Below are 20,721 nucleotides of genomic sequence, written 5' to 3'. Positions count from 1 at the left end.
TTTATTTCAACGCCACGATCTGTCTGACCAAGGCGCATTACCTACTGAAAAATCAGGTAAATTGTTTAAATCAAAATGAATACGAAATCATCGCCCAGCCAGATCTACTTATTTATTAGAAAACGACACAACTTTAAAAACAAATGTTTTTTATTAAATAAATAAATATATAACATATTACATATTAGTACAAATTTCGCTATTATTAAGTTTTAATTAATCCTTTTCTATAGGAGACTTTAAATTCTAACAATGTTTAAAGAAATATTGCTGAAAAGTAATTGTATATTTCATTGAAAAAATATATCCTTTGTTCAATAAGCAATATTACCACATTTTAAGTGTAAACTCTGTCTTTTTAATTAAATTACCTATATTTATGTTTGCTTTCAGTGTCATTACATTACAATAAAAACCAGTAGTAAATAGGTGTATCCAGTTTTAGGATTATTTTCATCAAACACACTAATATTACAGATTGTATTTATATTCCTTTAACATTATATTAACAGACCCTTTGTATTAATTGTATATTACTACAAAGTACTTTACAACGTAGAACCTTCAAGGCAAGAGTGAATAGACATTACTAGGCAACCGCGCTCCATGAGGTCTAGGTAGACTCGTTGATTTTTATTAAGCACTAGCGACCCACCCCGGCTTCGTACAGGTAGCTTATTACAATTTTCGTAGGGATCTCTTTTTTTAAATAAAATTTATCCTATGTCACTCAGTAATAATGTAGCTTTCTACTGGTGACAGAATTTTCAAAATCGGTTCAGTAGTTCCAGAGATTACTTCCTACAAACAAACTTACAAACTTTGCCTCTTTGTAATATTAGTATAGATGATTGCCGTGAAGTGTTCATTTAAATAGGTACGTTTAATTCAATAATACTAAAGCATATACATATTTTTATAATATAATTAATCTAAATTTAAAAATAAAGCAATATACAAAACTACTGATACAACTACATAAAATCTTTGTTCAGGACAACAATACAATAGTAAAGTTATTGCATTCTTGCATTTATTGCTAATTAGGAGATTGCTAACTACAATACTACTTACGTTATTAGGTAAACGTAAGGCGTCCTCTCAGAGTAACATAATACATAATAAAATTATACAATAAGAGAGGACGCAATTAAATTAACTAGTACGGATACTATAAAATTTGCCTTTATGACTAACCTACATCACACACACTTGCTCGGCCCGTGTATATTGGCTCACGTCTTCTATGATGCTGCCACCCAGACACCTAAGAAAAATAACAAGTAGCGTCTTAGTCTGTGGCCCAGGTGAGAGTCCAGCGGCCAGGCGGCCAGCGTGTACAACAAACTCTTAATATTTACAAGAAACTGGAAGGAAGACGCGCGGACGCGACCTAATCGAGAGCGGGTCGGAGAGTATTGCATCGCGCCCGCCGCCCGCTCCGCAGGACGTACCCGCTCCCAGCTGGGCCGCAGACTTAATTATTATTGAATTGAATAATATTACATTGAAGCGAAAACTTAAGGGGCGTTGGGCGCTTTTGGGATCAATAAAACTTTCAAGGTCGCGTCACCAACACGCTAATGTTAAAACCGCTTGGAGTGTTGATAGATGTAAAAAGTAAACTAATGTTAATTAATGGTTTTTAATTTACAAATGAAATTTCTATGGTATAAGCCAGTAGTTACCGAGTGACTAGGAGAACAGAAGCAGCAAGGGATCGCCCGTAGCGTGGACGCGGTGGCTATCGGCTCAGGTTGCTGATATAGAGACTCTTTAGCTCCGTCTTAGGCATGTTCTCGAAAAGAGCTGCGCGGTTTTGTCCCTCGCCCTTTTTGACCCAGTGTCCGTACACGCGGAATGCACACCCGTCGATCACCTGGAACGTACACGGATTTATGCATATTAAAGCACTTCTTAAAAGGAGTTTATCCGAAACGCGCTCCAAACAAACGTACATGTCGTCGTGACCACGACTCATACAACTTAGTCGAAACATCGACAAATCAAGCTCCAACTCGTCACATAGCGGTACAGTAGTCGGGTACAGTTTCTAAAGGTCGACGTACAATATCTCTTGCCGGCTACTGTACCTATAGCGCGCGCGAACGTATGCGGCAGGTGACGTAGCCGCGTCTTCGCACGCACCGTCACTAAAACTAGCCTCAACTTTACGCCGGAATAGTGTGCGTCATACTTCTGCCGGAGCAGCTACGCAGTGCCCACGTGGCATCCAATATTGAAATCCATAGCGGTGCGGCGCCGCAACGCACCGAAAACGTGTGGCCTTGGTCTAAGGAAGGAAGAATTGACGATTATATGACTACAAACTATTCTCACCTTACGCAGCGCTCGCATAGTGTACGGATCCCGCAGTGCGTCGCACAGCGGAATGGCGCGCGCGGACGTGTGCGGCAGGTGGCGCAGCCGCACCGCCGCGCGCACCGTCACCATAGCTAGCCTCAACTTGGCGCGCGCATTGAAGCCGCTTGCCTTTATTGCCTGCCAGTTAACGTTTCATTAATTTTATATAATCTATAGCAAAAAGAGTCCAGCCCAATATACCAAGAATCGATTAAAGAATATAGCCACGTAAAACTCATGTCAATAAAGAAACCAATCGAAACAGATGGAATTTTTAGACACTATAACAGTGTATCATTTCAACCAATCGCCGACCTACTAGTTTCTATTTAGAATGAGAAGGGTTTAGGCCATAGTCTACAACGCTGGTCAAGTGCGGATTGGCAGACTTTGCACACCTTTGATAACATTAAGGAGAACTCTCAGACGTGTAGGTTACCTCACGATGTTATCCTTCCCAGTTAAATCTTGTGATATTTAAACCTTAAAACGCACATAATAATCCCTAAAAGTTAATGGTTTGTGCCCAGGATCGAAATCCGGACTCTTCCGAATAGGAGGCCGACGTACTTTATCAATCATCGCTCTTCACTAGGCTAGTCGCTCGACCTGTGTATATAGTGCCACCATTTCTATTAATTTCTTCATTAGTTAAGCTGTACCCGTTGCTTGATTAAATAACCGACTTCTATAATTATTATAATAATCATCGATCATCATTAGTGTTCATCTCAAAATCCCAGAAACAAATTAATAACCAAGTACCCAATTAAAAAGTTAATATTATGCACATTGAAAGGTTATATTGATTTTATTTCAGGTGTGAGTAGTTTTACAGTACCCAGCAGGAAATATTGTACATCGACCTTTAGAAAGAGATAGCGGTTTCGTAGAGCGTTGTCTCTGTCGTTGAGACCAGCAAAACGTCACATAGGTATGAGTGAAAGAGACAACGCTCTACAAAGCCGAAATCTCATTCCAAAGGTCGATGTACAATATGTGTTGCCGGGTACTGCAGGTAACGATTGAGAAACGAATTCCTCAAAATATTTTATTAGTAGAGATTTACCAGATTGTGATGTCAACTGACTCAAATACAAGTTGTCATAGACTTTTGCTCATCATATACCAATAACACCTACAAATTGTACTGACTTGTCAACTCATCGTAGCCCGTTGATCTTCGACAATAGAAAGGAAGAACATGAAATATTTGATTGTGCCAAAATCGAAACATACATGGCGCTAACTCTGCTCATCGGCCATATAAAAGTAATATTCTGACAAAATAACAATTTTCATGACTAAATAAGGAACATGCAATGTTATTGGTATATGAGCAGAAATCAAAATATCGGATCAGTTGCAAGGTACGAGCGTCTATGGCGTCAGTGACACCGCGAGAGAGCGGCAGAAGGCCGGGCCGCATTACAGCGGCACGCTTTGCACAGTAATTACGCATTACTGTGCACAGCACTGCACAGCGCGACACGAAGCATCAAAATATTACCTACTAGCTGACCCAGCGAACTTCGTTCCGCCTAACAGTCGATTCAATTTTTTTTTTTAAATATCAATTCACTATCAGAAATTCTAAAATCCCCACGATTTAGGACTTCAGTATTTTGCAGCATCAGGATTGAGGAGTTAGGATCCGAAGTTCAATGATGTAGCCTATGCTTGGTACCTAAAATAATTTTGCATCATCCGCAGTTCCTGAAACATTATAGTTTAGGAGTGCTGTACCCTACATCATCAGGGTTTAAGAGTTGAGACTTGAAGTCTGAGAATAAAGTCGTTGCTTGGTACCTACAATATAAATTCACTATGAACACTTCCTGAATCTTGATAACTCAGGCGGGCAGTAACCCTGCAGCATCTGGATTAAGGAGTTGAATCCAGAATTTTTATGTGACCACCACGAAAACTTTTTTTGTTGATTAAAAAAAAAATTTGCAAATCGGTTCAGAAATCTCGAAAAAATCGATGTAGAAAAAAGAACCACCTCCTTTTTGACAGTCGGTTAAAAGCCGATGACCTTGAAATATATACGGAACAATTTTTGAAATATCCCCTTTCTAACAAAAAAAGAATGAATGAAATCGGACTACGCGTTAATGAATTACAACTCAGTATACATTTTAACTTTCATCCCCTCTCCTACGGGAACCATGCTGAATTTCGGGATAAAAAGTATCCTATATTCTTCCTCATAGTATGACCTCAAATCGTACCAAGTTTCATTGGAATCCATTCAGTAGTTTCAGCGTGATGCGCGGCCGTGATACAGACAGACAGACGGACAGACAGACAGATAGACAGACAGACAGACAAAAATGAAAAAAAATACAGTTTTGGGTTCAGTATCGATTATAGAGTGCCCTCGAAAAAAAAAATTCAAAATATCTTCAATGTACAGAATTTGACCTGTTACAGTTTTATTCGATGTAGAAAAAAGAACCACCTCCTTTTTGACAGTCGGTTAAAAGCCGATGACCTTGAAATATATACGGAACAATTTTTAAAATATCCCCTTTCTAACAAAAAAAGAATGAATGAAATCGGACTACGCGTTAATGAATTACAACTCAGTATACATTTTAACTTTCATCCCCTCTCCTACGGGAACCATGCTGAATTTCGGGATAAAAAGTATCCTATATTCTTCCTCATAGTATGACCTCAAATCGTACCAAGTTTCATTGGAATCCATTCAGTAGTTTCAGCGTGATGCGCGGTCGTGATACAGACAGACAGACAGACAGACAGACAGACAGACAAAAATGAAAAAAATTACAGTTTTGGGTTCAGTATCGATTATAGAGTGCCCTCGAAAAAAAAATTTCAAAATATCTTCAATGTACAGAATTTGACCTGTTACAGTTTTATTCGATGTAGAAAAAAGAACCACCTCCTTTTTGACAGTCGGTTAAAAGCCGATGACCTTGAAATATATACGGAACAATTTTTAAAATATCCCCTTTCTAACAAAAAAAGAATGAATGAAATCGGACTACGCGTTAATGAATTACAACTCAGTATACATTTTAACTTTCATCCCCTCTCCTACGGGAACCATGCTGAATTTCGGGATAAAAAGTATCCTATATTCTTCCTCATAGTATGATCTCAAATCGTACCAAGTTTCATTGGAATCCATTCAGTAGTTTCAGCGTGATGCGCGGTCGTGATACAGACAGACAGACAGACAGACAGACAAAAATGAAAAAAATTACAGTTTTGGGTTCAGTATCGATTATAGAGTGCCCTCGAAAAAAAAATTTCAAAATATCTTCAATGTACAGAATTTGACCTGTTACAGTTTTATTCGATGTAGAAAAAAGAACCACCTCCTTTTTGACAGTCGGTTAAAAGCCGATGACCTTGAAATATATACGGAACAATTTTTAAAATATCCCCTTTCTAACAAAAAAAGAATGAATGAAATCGGACTACGCGTTAATGAATTACAACTCAGTATACATTTTAACTTTCATCCCCTCTCCTACGGGAACCATGCTGAATTTCGGGATAAAAAGTATCCTATATTCTTCCTCATAGTATGACCTCAAATCGTACCAAGTTTCATTGGAATCCATTCAGTAGTTTCAGCGTGATGCGCGGCCGTGATACAGACAGACAGACAGACAGATAGACAGACAGACAGACAAAAATGAAAAAAATTACAGTTTTGGGTTCAGTATCGATTATAGAGAGCCCTCGAAAAAAAAATTTCAAAATATCTTCAATGTACAGAATTTGACCTGTTACAGTTTTATTCGATGTAGAAAAAAGAACCACCTCCTTTTTGACAGTCGGTTAAAAGCCGATGACCTTGAAATATATACGGAACAATTTTTAAAATATCCCCTTTCTAACAAAAAAAGAATGAATGAAATCGGACTACGCGTTAATGAATTACAACTCAGTATACATTTTAACTTTCATCCCCTCTCCTACGGGAACCATGCTGAATTTCGGGATAAAAAGTATCCTATATTCTTCCTCATAGTATGACCTCAAATCGTACCAAGTTTCATTGGAATCCATTCAGTAGTTTCAGCGTGATGCGCGGTCGTGATACAGACAGACAGACAGACAGACAGACAGACAGACAAAATGAAAAAAATTACAGTTTTGGGTTCAGTATCGATTATAGAGTGCCCTCGAAAAAAAAATTTCAAAATATCTTCAATGTACAGAATTTGACCTGTTACAGTTTTATTCGATGTAGAAAAAAGAACCACCTCCTTTTTGACAGTCGGTTAAAAGCCGATGACCTTGAAATATATACGGAACAATTTTTAAAATATCCCCTTTCTAACAAAAAAAGAATGAATGAAATCGGACTACGCGTTAATGAATTACAACTCAGTATACATTTTAACTTTCATCCCCTCTCCTACGGGAACCATGCTGAATTTCGGGATAAAAAGTATCCTATATTCTTCCTCATAGTATGACCTCAAATCGTACCAAGTTTCATTGGAATCCATTCAGTAGTTTCAGCGTGATGCGCGGCCGTGATACAGACAGACAGACAGACAGATAGACAGACAGACAGACAAAAATGAAAAAAATTACAGTTTTGGGTTCAGTATCGATTATAGAGTGCCCTCGAAAAAAAAATTTCAAAATATCTTCAATGTACAGAATTTGACCTGTTACAGTTTTATTATAAGTATTGATTTCACGTATTCTTTTCGTATGATACATGTCGCACTAGAGTGGCGCTACACAGCGCGTTGCGGCATAGAGAATATTTTGATGCGAAGCGACGCGCCGTGCAGCGCTGCTGTAATGCGGTCCGGTCTTTGTGTACATGTCAATGTAGGGAACGTTATTCGAGCGCAGTGAGCTCAGAATAAGGACTGTTAGAAGTAGCCCTATTGTGACACTTACTGTTAGAGCGAGATAGCTAAATGCATTTAAGCTCTTGTTAGAACGTGACAAAATGATTATGTTTTGTCCTTATCACCGTGGCCACTTTTTTTTGTTTGTCAAAATGTATTTGTACGTGAGTATTTGACAAACAACGTGAAGTGTAGAAGGAATGACATTTCACAAGTAAGAAAATCTGCTTGAGCGAGAGGGACTGAGGGGGCCACGCTAGTTGCAAATCTGGACATATCTGTGGCAGTGAGACTGACGCCGCCGCCGTCTGTCAGACGGCAGTGTCACTGGGCTCGAATGACGTTTGCTACATTAGCATAGTATAATCTGCCACTCTGTTGCGGTGCCACTAACACCAGAAACGCTGGACTCTAAAGTCCACCTTTAAATCCTCTAATTTTTCTTTCTATCATTTATTCTGATAAAATTACATACTAAACACTCAAAAGAAATTTCCATATCAAGAAAACATGCACATGCTTTTAACATGCAGCTTATTAAATCTAAGTATTATTAACGTTTTACATGTAGGTACCAGTAGTGCAAGTGAGATTTTATATTGTAATGTGTTAATGTAAGACATGATTTGAAAGGATATTTATTAGCATAAACAGCGATGCTCAGCTTATGCTACTGAAATTACTGTAATACTAAAGTGTTAGAGTATAATAGGACTGTAGAAAAACTGGTAGCTATTAGGATCTATGTATTGAGACTACAAAATAGCTGCACGATTTTACCGGAAAGTAAAAATTTATCTTGTTAATGTGGCTAATTCCGTTGTACACAATCTCTAAACTAAACCAAAATTTTACGTCTAAATCTATTGCTATCCCTTTCATAACGATGCATGCGGATAAGGATAGCACTAGATTTAGACCTGTCAATTTAGATTAGTTTAGAGATTGTGTTCAAGAGAATCGGCCCCATTTTTGCTTCTAATCTTCTAAATCACACTCTAAAAAGCTATTTTAAGACAGTGGGAGGCTATTTACTTTCAGAGCTGGCGAAAAAAAACGGTGTAAATACACATTTAATCAAAATATTTTTCTTCTTCTTTAATCCAGACGTTTTTGGCTCTCATACAAATCTAAACTCATTTCTGAAAGCTGTGCTGAAATTCAGTTCAAACTCCGTGATTTCGACCACAACGGTACAACAGAGTTTAACAACTGCCAATTTCCTGCAATTGTACCGTTTTGTTCGTCAGCTCCTATGTTCTACTGGGTTCTTTCTAACAGAAAAGTGTGGTGTGTAACAATTGAATGCTGTGTGTGTTAGTATAAAAGGCACAAACTCCTAAATCATTACCATAGCCAACTCGTCGATCCTGGACATTTTGCGGCTGGCGCTGGAGTAAGACTTCTTCAGCGGTGTCATGTCCTGGTCCCATAGCTACCAGGGAACAATAATGTAGAAACATGCCATCATAACGGACAATACGCAGCTACTTTTTGAAATCTCTTGGACGACAAGCTTTTAAATGTAACTCCCGTAAATTGGTAATGCGCGTGGCCGCTATTTTAGTGACGTCAGCACTAGACTGAAGTTTCGAGCTGATGGTATATTTTTACTTAAATATACGTCAAATGAAGTCAAAATGACGTCATTCCGATGTTAATGAGACATGGTTCCAGCGCAATAGCAATTTGCGAGACTAATACGAAATTATGGTAATCACTCAGTTTTGTTTTATTTATTGTCAACAAGAATAGCTTGTTACCATAAACAGCAACATTTGCTTGTAAGAACAGTTCGCTATGATGAAATGTTCCATGCTTGACAAATCAATAGATCTTTACAAGTGTGATTCCATGTTTCATTTATTCATACGTTTTTTTGACAGTTTACATTTTATACAAAAGTTTTAGTCTATGTTATATAAAAACGCATAAATAAATAAATTTCGAAGCCAAGTGCATAAAGCTTTACCTACTGTGTCATACACTATTTTGCAGTGTACGTAAATTATTCACTATAAGCAATATTCCGTTTCGCTGAAAATTAGGTACAGCCATATTAAAGAGGAAAAATACTAATAAGAAAACAAAAAGTTCTAAGATTTTTGGAGCTACATTAATGCAATTTACTCAGAATGAAAGTAAACTTTAGATTTAATAAAGTAGTCATCATGAACATGTAGTTTATAGCAAAGAAAAAATAATATGTTCTTTGTAATATGCAAAATCTTAAGAAGTGTTAAAGTACAATATCATATCGATTCAAGGACGAAATAGATCGTATATCGAACTTTCTGAATGCAATTTGAATTAAAAACAGTTACATGACCTCTTGTGTTACAAATTCATGTTAAACATGGGCTTAAGGAGTTAAGGCCATAAAAATGTTCATATACTTAAGTTCTTGTATACAGGAAGTTCAACTGTTAATTGAAATGCTTTCGTGATTAAAAAAATTGACTTTTTTAACTATATAAGCTTGCACTTGACTGATAGTGGCGATAGTACAGCCTAGTGGAGCACCCTGCCTAAAAGGTGCCTATTCACTTTTCTAGTAATATAACTTGCGGGGAATATAGAAGCCGAAAGAGCATTCCATATTAAAAACGAGAAAGCGAACTACAGAACACAAACAGCAGAGTGAAAGAATTATTATAATAAAGTGAATAATAATAATATAAGAGTTAAAAAATTCTGATCAGTATTTAGAAATTTACTAGGACAGCACAAAAATCAAATCAAATCTCACCACTGTATTGAAGAAGGGATGCATCAATGCATCATCGATTTCGATCCTTTCACTCGGATCGACGACAAGGAATCGTCTGATTAAGTTCTTAGGATCCTCTGCAAGTAAAAGGATTAGCCATATATGCATAGGACAATGTAGAGATAGCACATAATTATTTTATAGACCTTTTCGTGTTACTTTTTTTAAACCAAATTGACGATGTGCAATGGTCTGCAACTTTATATCATCTTCATCAACCCATCACCAGCCCACTACTGACCACGGATTTTCTCAGATTGAGAAAGGTTTTGGCCATAGTCCACCACAAGTCCACGTCAAGTGCGGATCACACATCTTTAAGAACATTGAGGAGAACTCTCAGGCGTACAGATTTTTCCTCATGATGTTTTCTTTCACTGTAACAAGTGATATTTATTTTAATTGCTTAAAACACACATAACTCCGAAAAGTTAGAGGTGCGTGCCCGAAATCAAACCTCTGTATAAGAAGCCGACGTCTTCAACACTAGGCTTTCACCGGTTTTATATGCCAGAGTAAATTTCTCTATAGAAAAATTACATTTTCAAAATTGATTTGTGGACACCACTGCACTGCAAAGATCGATGCATATACGTTAACTTGTATAGTCTTCAGACAAAATCGTCTAAAGACTCTCAATACCGTTTCGCAGTAAAGCTCTAAATTAAACACAAATACTAATGTTTGCTACACTAACCTGAAATATCGGCCCATTCGGGGCTGGTGAAAGAGTATTTTCCCTCCATGATGTTCCGCAGCATCACCATCTGCTTGCGATGCCAGAATGGTGGACAACCCACTAATCTGCACAACATAATTAGTTTATTTTAGTGTATTAATAATATGTATTTTATATTCTTATTATATGGTCTAGTTTATTTAGCTATTCGTATTTAGGTTTATTACATACACCACCTCCCATTGTCCATTTGTTCGTTTTGTCCCTAGCGTTAAGGTTGTCTGGAAGAGAGCGCTATTTAGCCAGAAGACCGCCTTTTTGTACCTGCTTTTTAAGATTTCTTTTTGTAACCTGTCATTTGTGTTTTTGTGGTGCAATAAAGTATATACATACATACATACATAATTTATCTTTAAACTCCACTGTTCAAGAAGAAGAATCACAAGGCGCATCGAAAATGCCTGGAGAAGCATTTGGTTATTGAAAGAACTGTTGAAAGGCAACTTTCTATTACAACTCATTCTTAATTTAAGTATGTATATCGTATGCTATACTGATCCATACCAATGATGTTTATCTTTCTTTGTAACCACTTAACGGCCGTAATTAATAAGCTATCTATCCACGATCTGCCCTAATAAGGATAGAGATTTGTGGTAGCTTGTATTGAGTTTATGCCATCGTGGATGGATAGCGTATTAATTTCGGCCGTAAGTAAGCAGATAAGTTGCCAATTAATTTTATGGATAGTTTATAAATACTACAACTACCAAATATCCTCATAAAAAAAATATATTCAATTACGTAATCGATTGTTTTGATTTAAATACAAAACTCCTTATAGTTTATCGACCAGGAAATTAGCATAAACGATAAGTGTTGACTGTTGTGAAATATGATGCTATTAACTTATTTTAATACAGTAGGTATGTATAATGTAAGTGTTACTTACAATGTGAACATAATAACTCCGCATGCCCATCTGAAAAAAAGAGAATTAATAGTTATTACGACTGTTAGAAATAAGGAAAATCTATTTTAGACCCAGTCTTTTTATTTATCTATTTTTTTACACATAGCAATTAGCACTGTTGTCTAAATTTTAACCCCTGCCTCTACTATTTAGTTAGAAATAAAAATAGAGGGCTTACACATCGACTTCTTTGCCATAACCAGGCGCATCTTCAAACATATTGGCTTTCAATGTTTCGGGTGCCAAGTATCCAGGAGTGCCACACAACTCTGAAATAACAATATTTATTCATGTTTTTACACCTTCCAATTGGTAAAGGCCTCACATTCAAGTATATCGTCCAATTTATATGTTGGCTTGAGAGTTAAGACTTAATGCAATCAACCCAGTGCCCCAAACCAGTTTCATAAGAAAGGCAATAATAGGAAGATGGTTTTAGACCAACAAAAAACTGCAGTTGGCAATTTTTTTAGCGTAATAGCACACGCCAGGTGTATTTAATAATGTAGAGCTGCACTCTCTTTTAAAATGAACAATGTAAGGTATTAAATATAAACGGGTTGTGAATGAAACAAGCCCACAGTTGAATGCAGCGGAGCATGTCGAGAGGTTTCACATTGTATGTTTATACACTTCTCATTATTACTTCAATCAAAAATTACACCTTTGTTATTACAGATGGACGCTTGGACGTAGCTTGTGAACAAAATAAACGCGTCACTGCAGTAGGTAAACCGATCTATTTTTAAAGAAGCCCAAATGAGTGTTCGTGATATGACTCTTCGTACGAAATGCGGTCGTGCGATCACGTATGAATCGTACCCCGATCCTTCAGGTACGGAAAAGCTCACACTGGATGCGAGTAGTGCGAGCGCTTTCATAGTACTTGAAGAATCGCAATCGTTCGTGTCTTTTAGTAGGACCGAATTTCGTATGAACACATATGGAAAACATATGGAAAGTGAGCGCGGCCTTTTACGTTGACGGTCTCTGCACCTCCTGTGACGTGTTTGTTTACTTAAAAACTTAGACTCGGGGTTCAGTAATAAATGGCTGCCAGTGATGATAAAGTAAGACCCTCGCTAAAAAAAACTGTCTAAGTGTGAGTTAAACTCTCGCGCTGAGGATTCTGTAGCTTAAAGGACATACACGCACAGCCCCCACGCTAATCTAGTGCGGGCGAGCGAGCGTGACGTGTGAGTGTGCGGGGCGTCCTCCCGCCTGCCATGTCAACCTGTCGCGGACTGTATGCCTGTCTATCTGCTAGCTTTTGACGGTCCGTCTGTTTAACCATTGTTGACGAAAGTTGGTACAGAGATAGCTTGCATCCCATTTTAGTACGGAAACCTGCCTAGGTAAATGAAAGAAGAAGTTTGCATCCCAGAAAATGACAGGCTACTTTTTTCCCGGAAAATCAAAGAGATCCGAAACAACATAAATCCAGGCGAACGAAGTAGCTGCATCTATTTGGTACACAGATAGCTTACATTTTGGAAAAGGCATAGGCTTCTTTTTATCCCGGAAAGTCAAAGAGTTCCCACGGCGTTTTTAAACATTTAATTCCCGCGGATGAAGTCGCGAGCCTCATCAAGTAATATCTTACCAAATAACTTCTCCCCTTCTTTGAGCATCTTGGCGAAACCGAAGTCCGTGATCTTCACATTGAGCTGATCATCTAGCAAAATGTTCTCAGGCTTCAAATCTCGATGTACTATGTTCGTGCGGTGTATGAACCGAACTCCCTCCAAAACTTGCCTGTAAACATATAAATTATGATTTTCAAGCACACCTTATTATCATTAATATTAGGTACACTTCTGTTTTTCATTAACATCAAGCAAACATGAAGAAGAACAAAAGCGACCGACATAGCTCAAAGGATTAGCGCGCTGAAGTGGCAATGGGCAGGCCATGTCTGTCGCAGAACCGATGGCCGATGGGGCAGACCTGTTCTGGAGTGGAGACCGCGTACCGGTAAGCGCAGTGTAGGACGACCCCCTGCCCGCTGGACCGATGACCTGAAGAAGGTGGTGGGGAGCGGTTGGATGAGGAAGGCGGAGGACCGTGTTTGGTGGCGCGCTCTTGGAAAGGCCTATGTCCAGCAGTGGACGCAAACAGGCTGATGGATTGGATTGGATTGGAAGCAAACATGACTGCATTCGCTAAATAATTCAATTTTTCTTATGGTTTTGATTTTTATAATAATTTGATTCAAATTATAATAATTTGATTCAAATTATAATAATTTGAGCTATTTTTATTTAACTTTACAAATAAAATTGAAAACTAACTTTAGCCATTTGTAAATATCAGTTTTACATTTAGCTTTGCCAGAATTTTGTTTATTTTGACTTTTTTCATAGAAGGTAACACTGTGAGCCATTTTTAGTGAAAAAACAAAACGAAAAAACAAATCAAATCCAAGCTAACACTAGGATAGCATATCCACACACAAGAGATAATCTGCAACTGGCCCCTACAATGGTGTTCACATAATAGGTCTAAGAGAGCGTGAAGCTACGTTAACTGTAAGGAATTGTAACGTTCTTGTGACGACTTAAGAACAAGGTTACAACAGTAAAAAACAGGAATTATAAAATGTTATCACTAATATTGGCAATTAAAAAGATTTGGGTCTCATCATATGTTTAATTTGATAACAACCGACCTTCATTGTAGTACGAATTATTCAAATCAAACACATAAAAAACAAGCACACATGAAAAAAAAGAGGAACTGTTTAAATCTATGACTAATATTACAAATTAGATGATGCCCGCGATTTCGTCCGTGTAAAAATGATTAAATTTTCGGCTGCCGCACCAACCCGTGCTTTCATGATTCCTTTCATCAAAGGTTGCCTGGAAGAGATCGCTTTAGCGATAAGGCCGCCTTTGCATGCTACAGCTATTAGATTAAGATCCTTGTATGTTTTTTCAATGTTTACTTTGTGTTGTGTGCAATAAAGTGTAAATAAATAAATAAATTCAGCCAATTCAGCGAGCCTCCCTGCATAGTATGTATATTATGCAGTTCATCATTGGTATACTTTTGATGCAATTCAAATGACGACCTACTTGTCTTTGATAAATAAATAATTACACAAGATAATTGCACCCACATTGCAAGTGTATTTGCTAATTAGGCGACTTTATTATTTTATTTCTAAGTGACTTTTATATTAAAGTAATTTATGTTATGCCAAAAAGTCTTAAGGCGTAGAGTTTTGCCACGTTATGCTTTCCGTGCCTTATAAACTTTAAAGTATAAAGTTGTTTGAGACTATATTTTTGTGATCATTTTTTGGCCATATTGAAAACACTTCTCTTCCTGAGAGGAGGTCAATGTTCAATAGTAGATTGGCGACGGGATGAGATGATGATGATGATGTAAACAAAAAATTTGAAGCAGACATTTTTAGGGTTTTGTACCTCAAAAGGAAAAATGAACCCTTATAGGATCACTTTGTTGTCTGACTGTCTATCTGTCGTGTCTGTCAAGAAAATCTACAGGGTACTTCCTGTTGACCTAGATTCGTGAAATTTGGTAGGTAGGTAGGTCTTTTAACACAAGTAAAGGAATAAATCTGAAAATCGTAAATTGTGGTTACATCACAAAAAAAAAAAAAAAAAAACCGACTTCAATACGACGACAAGACAAACACTAAAAAGTAAAAAATAATTTAATTTATTACCCAATATATTATGTTTTATTATGTGAGTTATGGTAGTTATATAGTAATATTTTTTGGGGCCTATAATCGCGTAACATACAAAAAAAAAAAACATACCGTCGAATTGAGAACCTTCTCCTTTTTTGAAGTCGGTTAAAAATAACTAAAATGTGTTCATTAGTATTTTAATGCATAGTATTCTATGCATTATTGTCTTTGATTTATCGTGCAAAATGTCGAAAAAATACGACTAGTACAGTGCGCGAGTCTGACTCGCACTTGGCCGGTTTTTTCTGTTAAATTTTGTATGTGACTATGTATCTAGTGTAACTATTTATTCAAGTACTCGTTAATAGTAAGTTCAGTGGTTTAGCCATAAACTGTGGAAATTGTATTCAATATTAAATTTCTACAAACATAATAATATGTTACCTCATGATGTATCTCGTCTTTTTTTCTGAGAGTGTCACCACTGATGTCAGATAGTCAAAGAGTTCACCATTTTTGCACAGCTCAAACACCAAGAATATGAATGTCTCAGATTCAAAAACATCCTGTAGTTCAACTGAAAAAAAAAAAACAAGGAATGAATGTGTTGTTTTTTAGAATCATCTTAAGCTTTACCTCAAAAATAACTGCTGTTGTATCACAACATTGACTATTTTTATTGTGAGATAGGATTGCGCTTGAAGACAATCATGCCTGAGATACAGAGCAATGATGAGGTCCAGGTAGGAGCATGCTTGCCTAGAAGATGCTTATCACTCTTGCTTTGAAGGTGTTCAAGTTATACTTTGCAGGAAACAGGTTAGTATTACACAGCGTTTAAACTATTGTAAGTGATTTCCAATATAAATATAGATGGCTGTACTCATGTGGTTAATCGATATAAGCCCGACTAGTTTCTAGTCAAGTTAGTAGTTAAAAACTACTCGGTAGCGTATGACACAATTTCAAAATGAATTTGATAAGATCAGGCTCTCTCTTACAATTTTACTACTCCTACTTATATAAATTATGTTCTTTCACACAGTTAAGGAGGCAGACTGAAATCTGTAACTTTATTTCAACTTATTATTGCTGAATACTTAACTTGTACCTTTCAAGTATAGAAGGATTACTCCACACACTTTAAAATAAATAGTAACTCTTATTATGACATAATAAAGTGCTAATTTAGCTCATATGCTCATATGTATGCATATTACTAAGTACATAAAATATTATATTGCATGCAGGTAGAATAAAAATAAAGGAGTCACTATCGAGCAGCTGGTCGTTTCACTACATGGTGACAGCGGTGCTCAGTTAATTATTATAATTAAAGTGATTCAAAGTACAGTTTTGATATTAAACTGTTTAAATATCAAATAGAAGTTGTGTGCAACTAGGATTTGGTGAATTTACGATGGAACACGCATATTATGGATGGAGATGGAGCAATCATATCTTGTTGTCGATGGGTCTGGCAGAAAATATAGACGCAACCGGCGTCACCTCATTCGGGCGGAACTTTGTCCGACGGCTAGTCAGTCACCTCCTGCTTCTTTCGATGGGAAGGGGGATAGTGACCATGATGCAGACCGTGCCAGCCTGCACGGGGATGCAGAGGAATATGCCGGTGGCACCGACGGGTCCAGTGAAGGTAGTGACCACGAGATTCATCATCGGTCGCCTAGTGCCTCGCCTAGTGGGTCGGATAAAGGTCAAGGTCGAGCGGCAGCGCGTAAGGCTCGTAAACAACTAGCATCATTTTATAATAGAAAATAATGTTTAGTCTAAGTATGTTTAATTAGAGTTAAGTATTACCTATATGCGGAGTTCTATTAATTTTTAGTATTTTAGATTTAGTTTATACCATTTCATTGTTTCTTAATTTGTTTTGTTTGTTTTAGGGGAAAGATGTTGTATGCGTATTACTAAGTACATAAAATGTTATATTGCATGCAGGTAGAATAAAAATAAAGGAGTCACTATCGAGCAGCTGGTCGTTTCACTACAGTGTTGCAGCTTAAAATTTGATAAACAACTGTTTCCATTGCATAAACTTTCATATCTCTCTCTCTTTCACACAAGAGACACAAGAGCTGTCAAAGGGCTGCACTGCCGTAGGTATATTTCGGATCAGTATCGGGTCATCTGACCAAGTGAGCCCAGCCTTAACTCTTAGCACAAGGTTTATATATTTTGGATGCAAACACACGTAATCAAATAATTTGAGATATTTTGGTTTCACCATGTTATAAGTTGCTAAAATGGCGAAGAAAAATATAGTGAGAAAACTTGCATGACTTAGGCTGAGATATATAGAGCGCACTTTGACTTTGCTCAGACTTAAGATTGAGTTAAAACGAGACAGATTTATGTGAATTACAGCTCTGTCTTAAGTCTAAGCTAAGTCTGAGTGTGCTCTATAGATCTCACCCTTAGTTTTCCATGCTCTCAAAGGTGTGTGAAGACTGCCAATCTAAAGTTGGCCAGCTGGGACGAACTTGGCCAGCAGATGGACTAGCCTCATCATTCTTAGATGAGACAGAGACCATGAGCAGTAGTGGGCTGGCAATGGGTTGAGATGATGTATGTTATAGCAACTCACTCACTAATATATGGATGTCCGGCCACCATTCTGAGTATATTTATTTCTTGTTTAGTTGCCTCCCGCATTGTGTGCGTGTCCACACCATCTTGGGACTCCTGGCTGAGATCAATAATCTTTGCAGCATATTCCCGTCCTGTTTCTTTTTCTACACATCTTCTGACAGTGGAGCTTATGCCCCTAAAAATATTGTTGAAGGCACCGATTAAAAGTACATACTAAGAAGTAGACAACAATGTAAGATGTAGGATGGAATTGAAATTATTTCAAAGAAAAGGTAAACCTTGGACTATTTTCCTTTAAAAGATGTGTCGATTGTGATTAACTGAATTATTACCTATTCTGTTAACTAAATCAAGGTCACTGAAACTACAAGGTAGGTACTAGGTAGTAAAAATATAAGTTGGTCAAACTAAATTATGCTCTAATTACTTCACAAAGGAAGACAGTTTTGGCAACAGCGCAAATCGCATATTCACTTTTTATAATTATTATTCTGTACGAAGCTCTTGATGACATAAATAAAACCTGATTAGTTACATACCTTCCGATTATTTCTTTTGGCTCATACTTAGCGTAGAATTCCTTTGCTGCATCTTTGTCAGGCAAATTGTCGTCTTCCTCTTCCTTTGCCATAATTATTTCGTTGGCGTTTATTTTATATTTTTAAAGCTTTCTTTAGTAACAATTTGTTAAATTCACAATGACGAAAGGTTATTTGTTACAAACGGTTACAAACATCTGTCAAATTTCACTGCTGAACAAGTTCAAACAAATATATTTTATCTAATAGAGTAAAAATTACTAAATCTAAACTTTATTAGGTATTATAAGTTTTGATATGTTTTCAGTTTTATTTCAATTTTAAAGAATTAATTACCTAGGTATTTACTTTCTAGAAAATATAACATTATAATAAAATAACAATTTAGGTCACATTCAACACTTGACAACGCAAATCACAATCACGATCACAGACCAATAACATATATGATCACGATCACAATGACAATACTACGGCACATACGTAAAACGGGGTGAATAGGAACCGGGGTGTGAATAGGGACAAAACTGGGAATGAGATTTGAACGTAAAAATAATACCCAAAACAGCTTAGAATTTTGGTAGCATTGTTTTTCCCTATAGTAGAATATTTGATCTTTTATTTGGCATCACTGAACCAGAGACAAATTGACATTAAAATAACGAAAGCGTCATTGCAAAAACGTTGTTCAAAACACGCTAAGCCATAGGTCTCAAAACTTTGTTTACTTTGACGCAGTACGAGAATAAAACAGTAGAAAAACTATTAGAAATCATTAAACATTTATCTAAGAGGCGTCACAAAAGCAGATTTGTCTAAATGTTACATATTTTTCTGTAAAAAAGAAAAAATTGGAAACCAAGTGGTTTTGGCTTTGCCATGGGGATTATAGGTACGGGAAAGGGGTGGATAGGAACGCTATACTTACTGAATTGGAACGAATCAAGGTTAAATAGGAACAGTAAGGTTTATATAGGGACAGGGCTGTCACTTTAAATATTTAATTAAATTGTTAAAAAAAATTCTTCCTTCTTGTGTAGTCGACTAGTAAAATTTAGTTAAATGGCATTCTACTGTTTAATATTGATAAATAAATAAATAAATAAAAATATTTTTTATTCAATTAAACTTTTACAAGTATAGGTAACTACACTAACTACTTGTAACAGTTTAATTAAATAAAAAATATTTTTATTTATTTATTTTTGAATCGTCAAACCACTAATTCGGCATGCCAGCAACCAGCAAGAAACTCGGCGGTTGCTTTTTTTTAAAGATTTGATACCTACTATGCCATGTATAATAATATTTGCTATGAAGATAACTATTAAGACATAGGCATCCGCTAAGAAAGGATTTTTGAAAACTCAACCCCTAAGGGGTTGAAATAGGGGTTTGAAATTTGTGTCGGACGAAGTCGCGAGCATAAGCTAGTTTTGTAATATTAGAGGATAGAGCTAACTTGTGTTTGACAACCCTAACCTTTTTTCCCTATTCACCCCTTTGCCATTCCGTTATACCCCGGATCAAGTATAAATAGGGACAGCATATATTTTGATTAAAATATACCAGTAATTTATCATTATTTTATATTTTTTGGATGTTTCCTTAGAATTCTTACAACCGGAGATGCTTACAAACAGTTAAAGCATCATAATTTGTACCAAAACATCCGTAAATTTCAATGCGAAGTTAGATTTCGTACCTATTCACCCCGTTTTACGTAGTACATTGAATCACCAATTGTATACAGTAAACAGTGCGATAAGGCCTCACAAGGCTATCTTGGCGCGTGGCGAAAATCGGAACTAACGTTGCGGTCAAATGCCCCTTTATTTGTTGAAAAGGTTGAAGCATTGAAGTGCGCCTCTAAACAACTGTGCTGTGCGCGTAGATAGAGTAATAAAGGTAGATATAGGAACGTTTGCTTTCTCATTCACACTAAAAAGAGAACAGATAAAGTTACTAATGTGATAAACAGAGACGCAGCTAACCTATTTTTTGTCCCTTATCGTATAACTGGTTATTTTCAACAATACATGCAACTTACATACAAGGCATGCAACTTTAGTTGCGAAACAAACTTAGAGAATTCGTGGAGTAATTGTATTTCTCATGAGTTATTTACTTGTTGTCACATAAAAAACGTTTAATACAAATATTGTTGATCGGTTAATACAAATATTGACTACTAAACAATGGTAATAAATTATCGTGTTTGTTATATATCGTTACGTCGTGCTATCGCTATACATACGCGGTTACACAG

General features: G+C 36.7%; 1 protein-coding gene and 1 long non-coding RNA gene across 3 annotated transcripts in view; both read right to left on the bottom strand.

The window, feature by feature from the left end:
• The window catches only part of LOC138402779 (uncharacterized), a 135,967-nt gene that overhangs the window by 62,089 nt on the left and 53,157 nt on the right, over window positions 1-20,721 (bottom strand). The gene's annotated exons all lie outside the window — the stretch shown is intronic.
• On the bottom strand, window positions 93-18,869 carry PhKgamma (phosphorylase kinase gamma). 2 transcript variants are annotated; one of them, XM_034972108.2, is made up of 12 exons: window positions 18,453-18,868; window positions 17,913-18,088; window positions 15,745-15,877; window positions 13,243-13,394; window positions 11,818-11,908; window positions 11,619-11,648; window positions 10,685-10,791; window positions 9,967-10,064; window positions 8,569-8,652; window positions 2,341-2,502; window positions 1,689-1,879; window positions 93-1,267 (listed from the first exon to the last, which is right to left on the bottom strand). In XM_034972108.2, exons 1-11 carry the CDS (start codon window positions 18,542-18,544, stop codon window positions 1,745-1,747), a joined length of 1,260 nt encoding a protein of 419 aa, XP_034827999.1. In that variant the 5' UTR covers window positions 18,545-18,868; the 3' UTR covers window positions 93-1,267; window positions 1,689-1,744. The 2 variants fall into 2 exon arrangements, with proteins under 2 accessions (XP_034827999.1, XP_034828000.1); XM_034972109.2 differs by lacking the exon at window positions 8,569-8,652 and having other exon boundaries at window positions 18,453-18,869.

This window comes from Maniola hyperantus, chromosome 9, assembly GCF_902806685.2.
Source record: "Maniola hyperantus chromosome 9, iAphHyp1.2, whole genome shotgun sequence".
NCBI lineage: Eukaryota > Metazoa > Arthropoda > Insecta > Lepidoptera > Nymphalidae > Maniola > Maniola hyperantus.
Note: the sequence above shows the minus strand (reverse complement) of the source record. Positions and strands in the feature narration are given on the sequence as shown.

Bases quoted from the DNA above. Each gene is read 5' to 3' on its own strand.
- PhKgamma (XM_034972108.2), bottom strand. From the start codon at position 18,544: ATGGCAAAGGAAGAGGAAGACGACAATTTGCCTGACAAAGATGCAGCA. The intron at 13,395-15,744 runs GTAACATATTAT...ATATGTTTACAG, and splicing joins AAGACGAGATACATCATGAG to GCAAGTTTTGGAGGGAGTTC. The intron at 8,653-9,966 runs GTGAGATTTGAT...GTTCCCTGGTAG, and splicing joins ATCCCTTCTTCAATACAGTG to CTATGGGACCAGGACATGAC.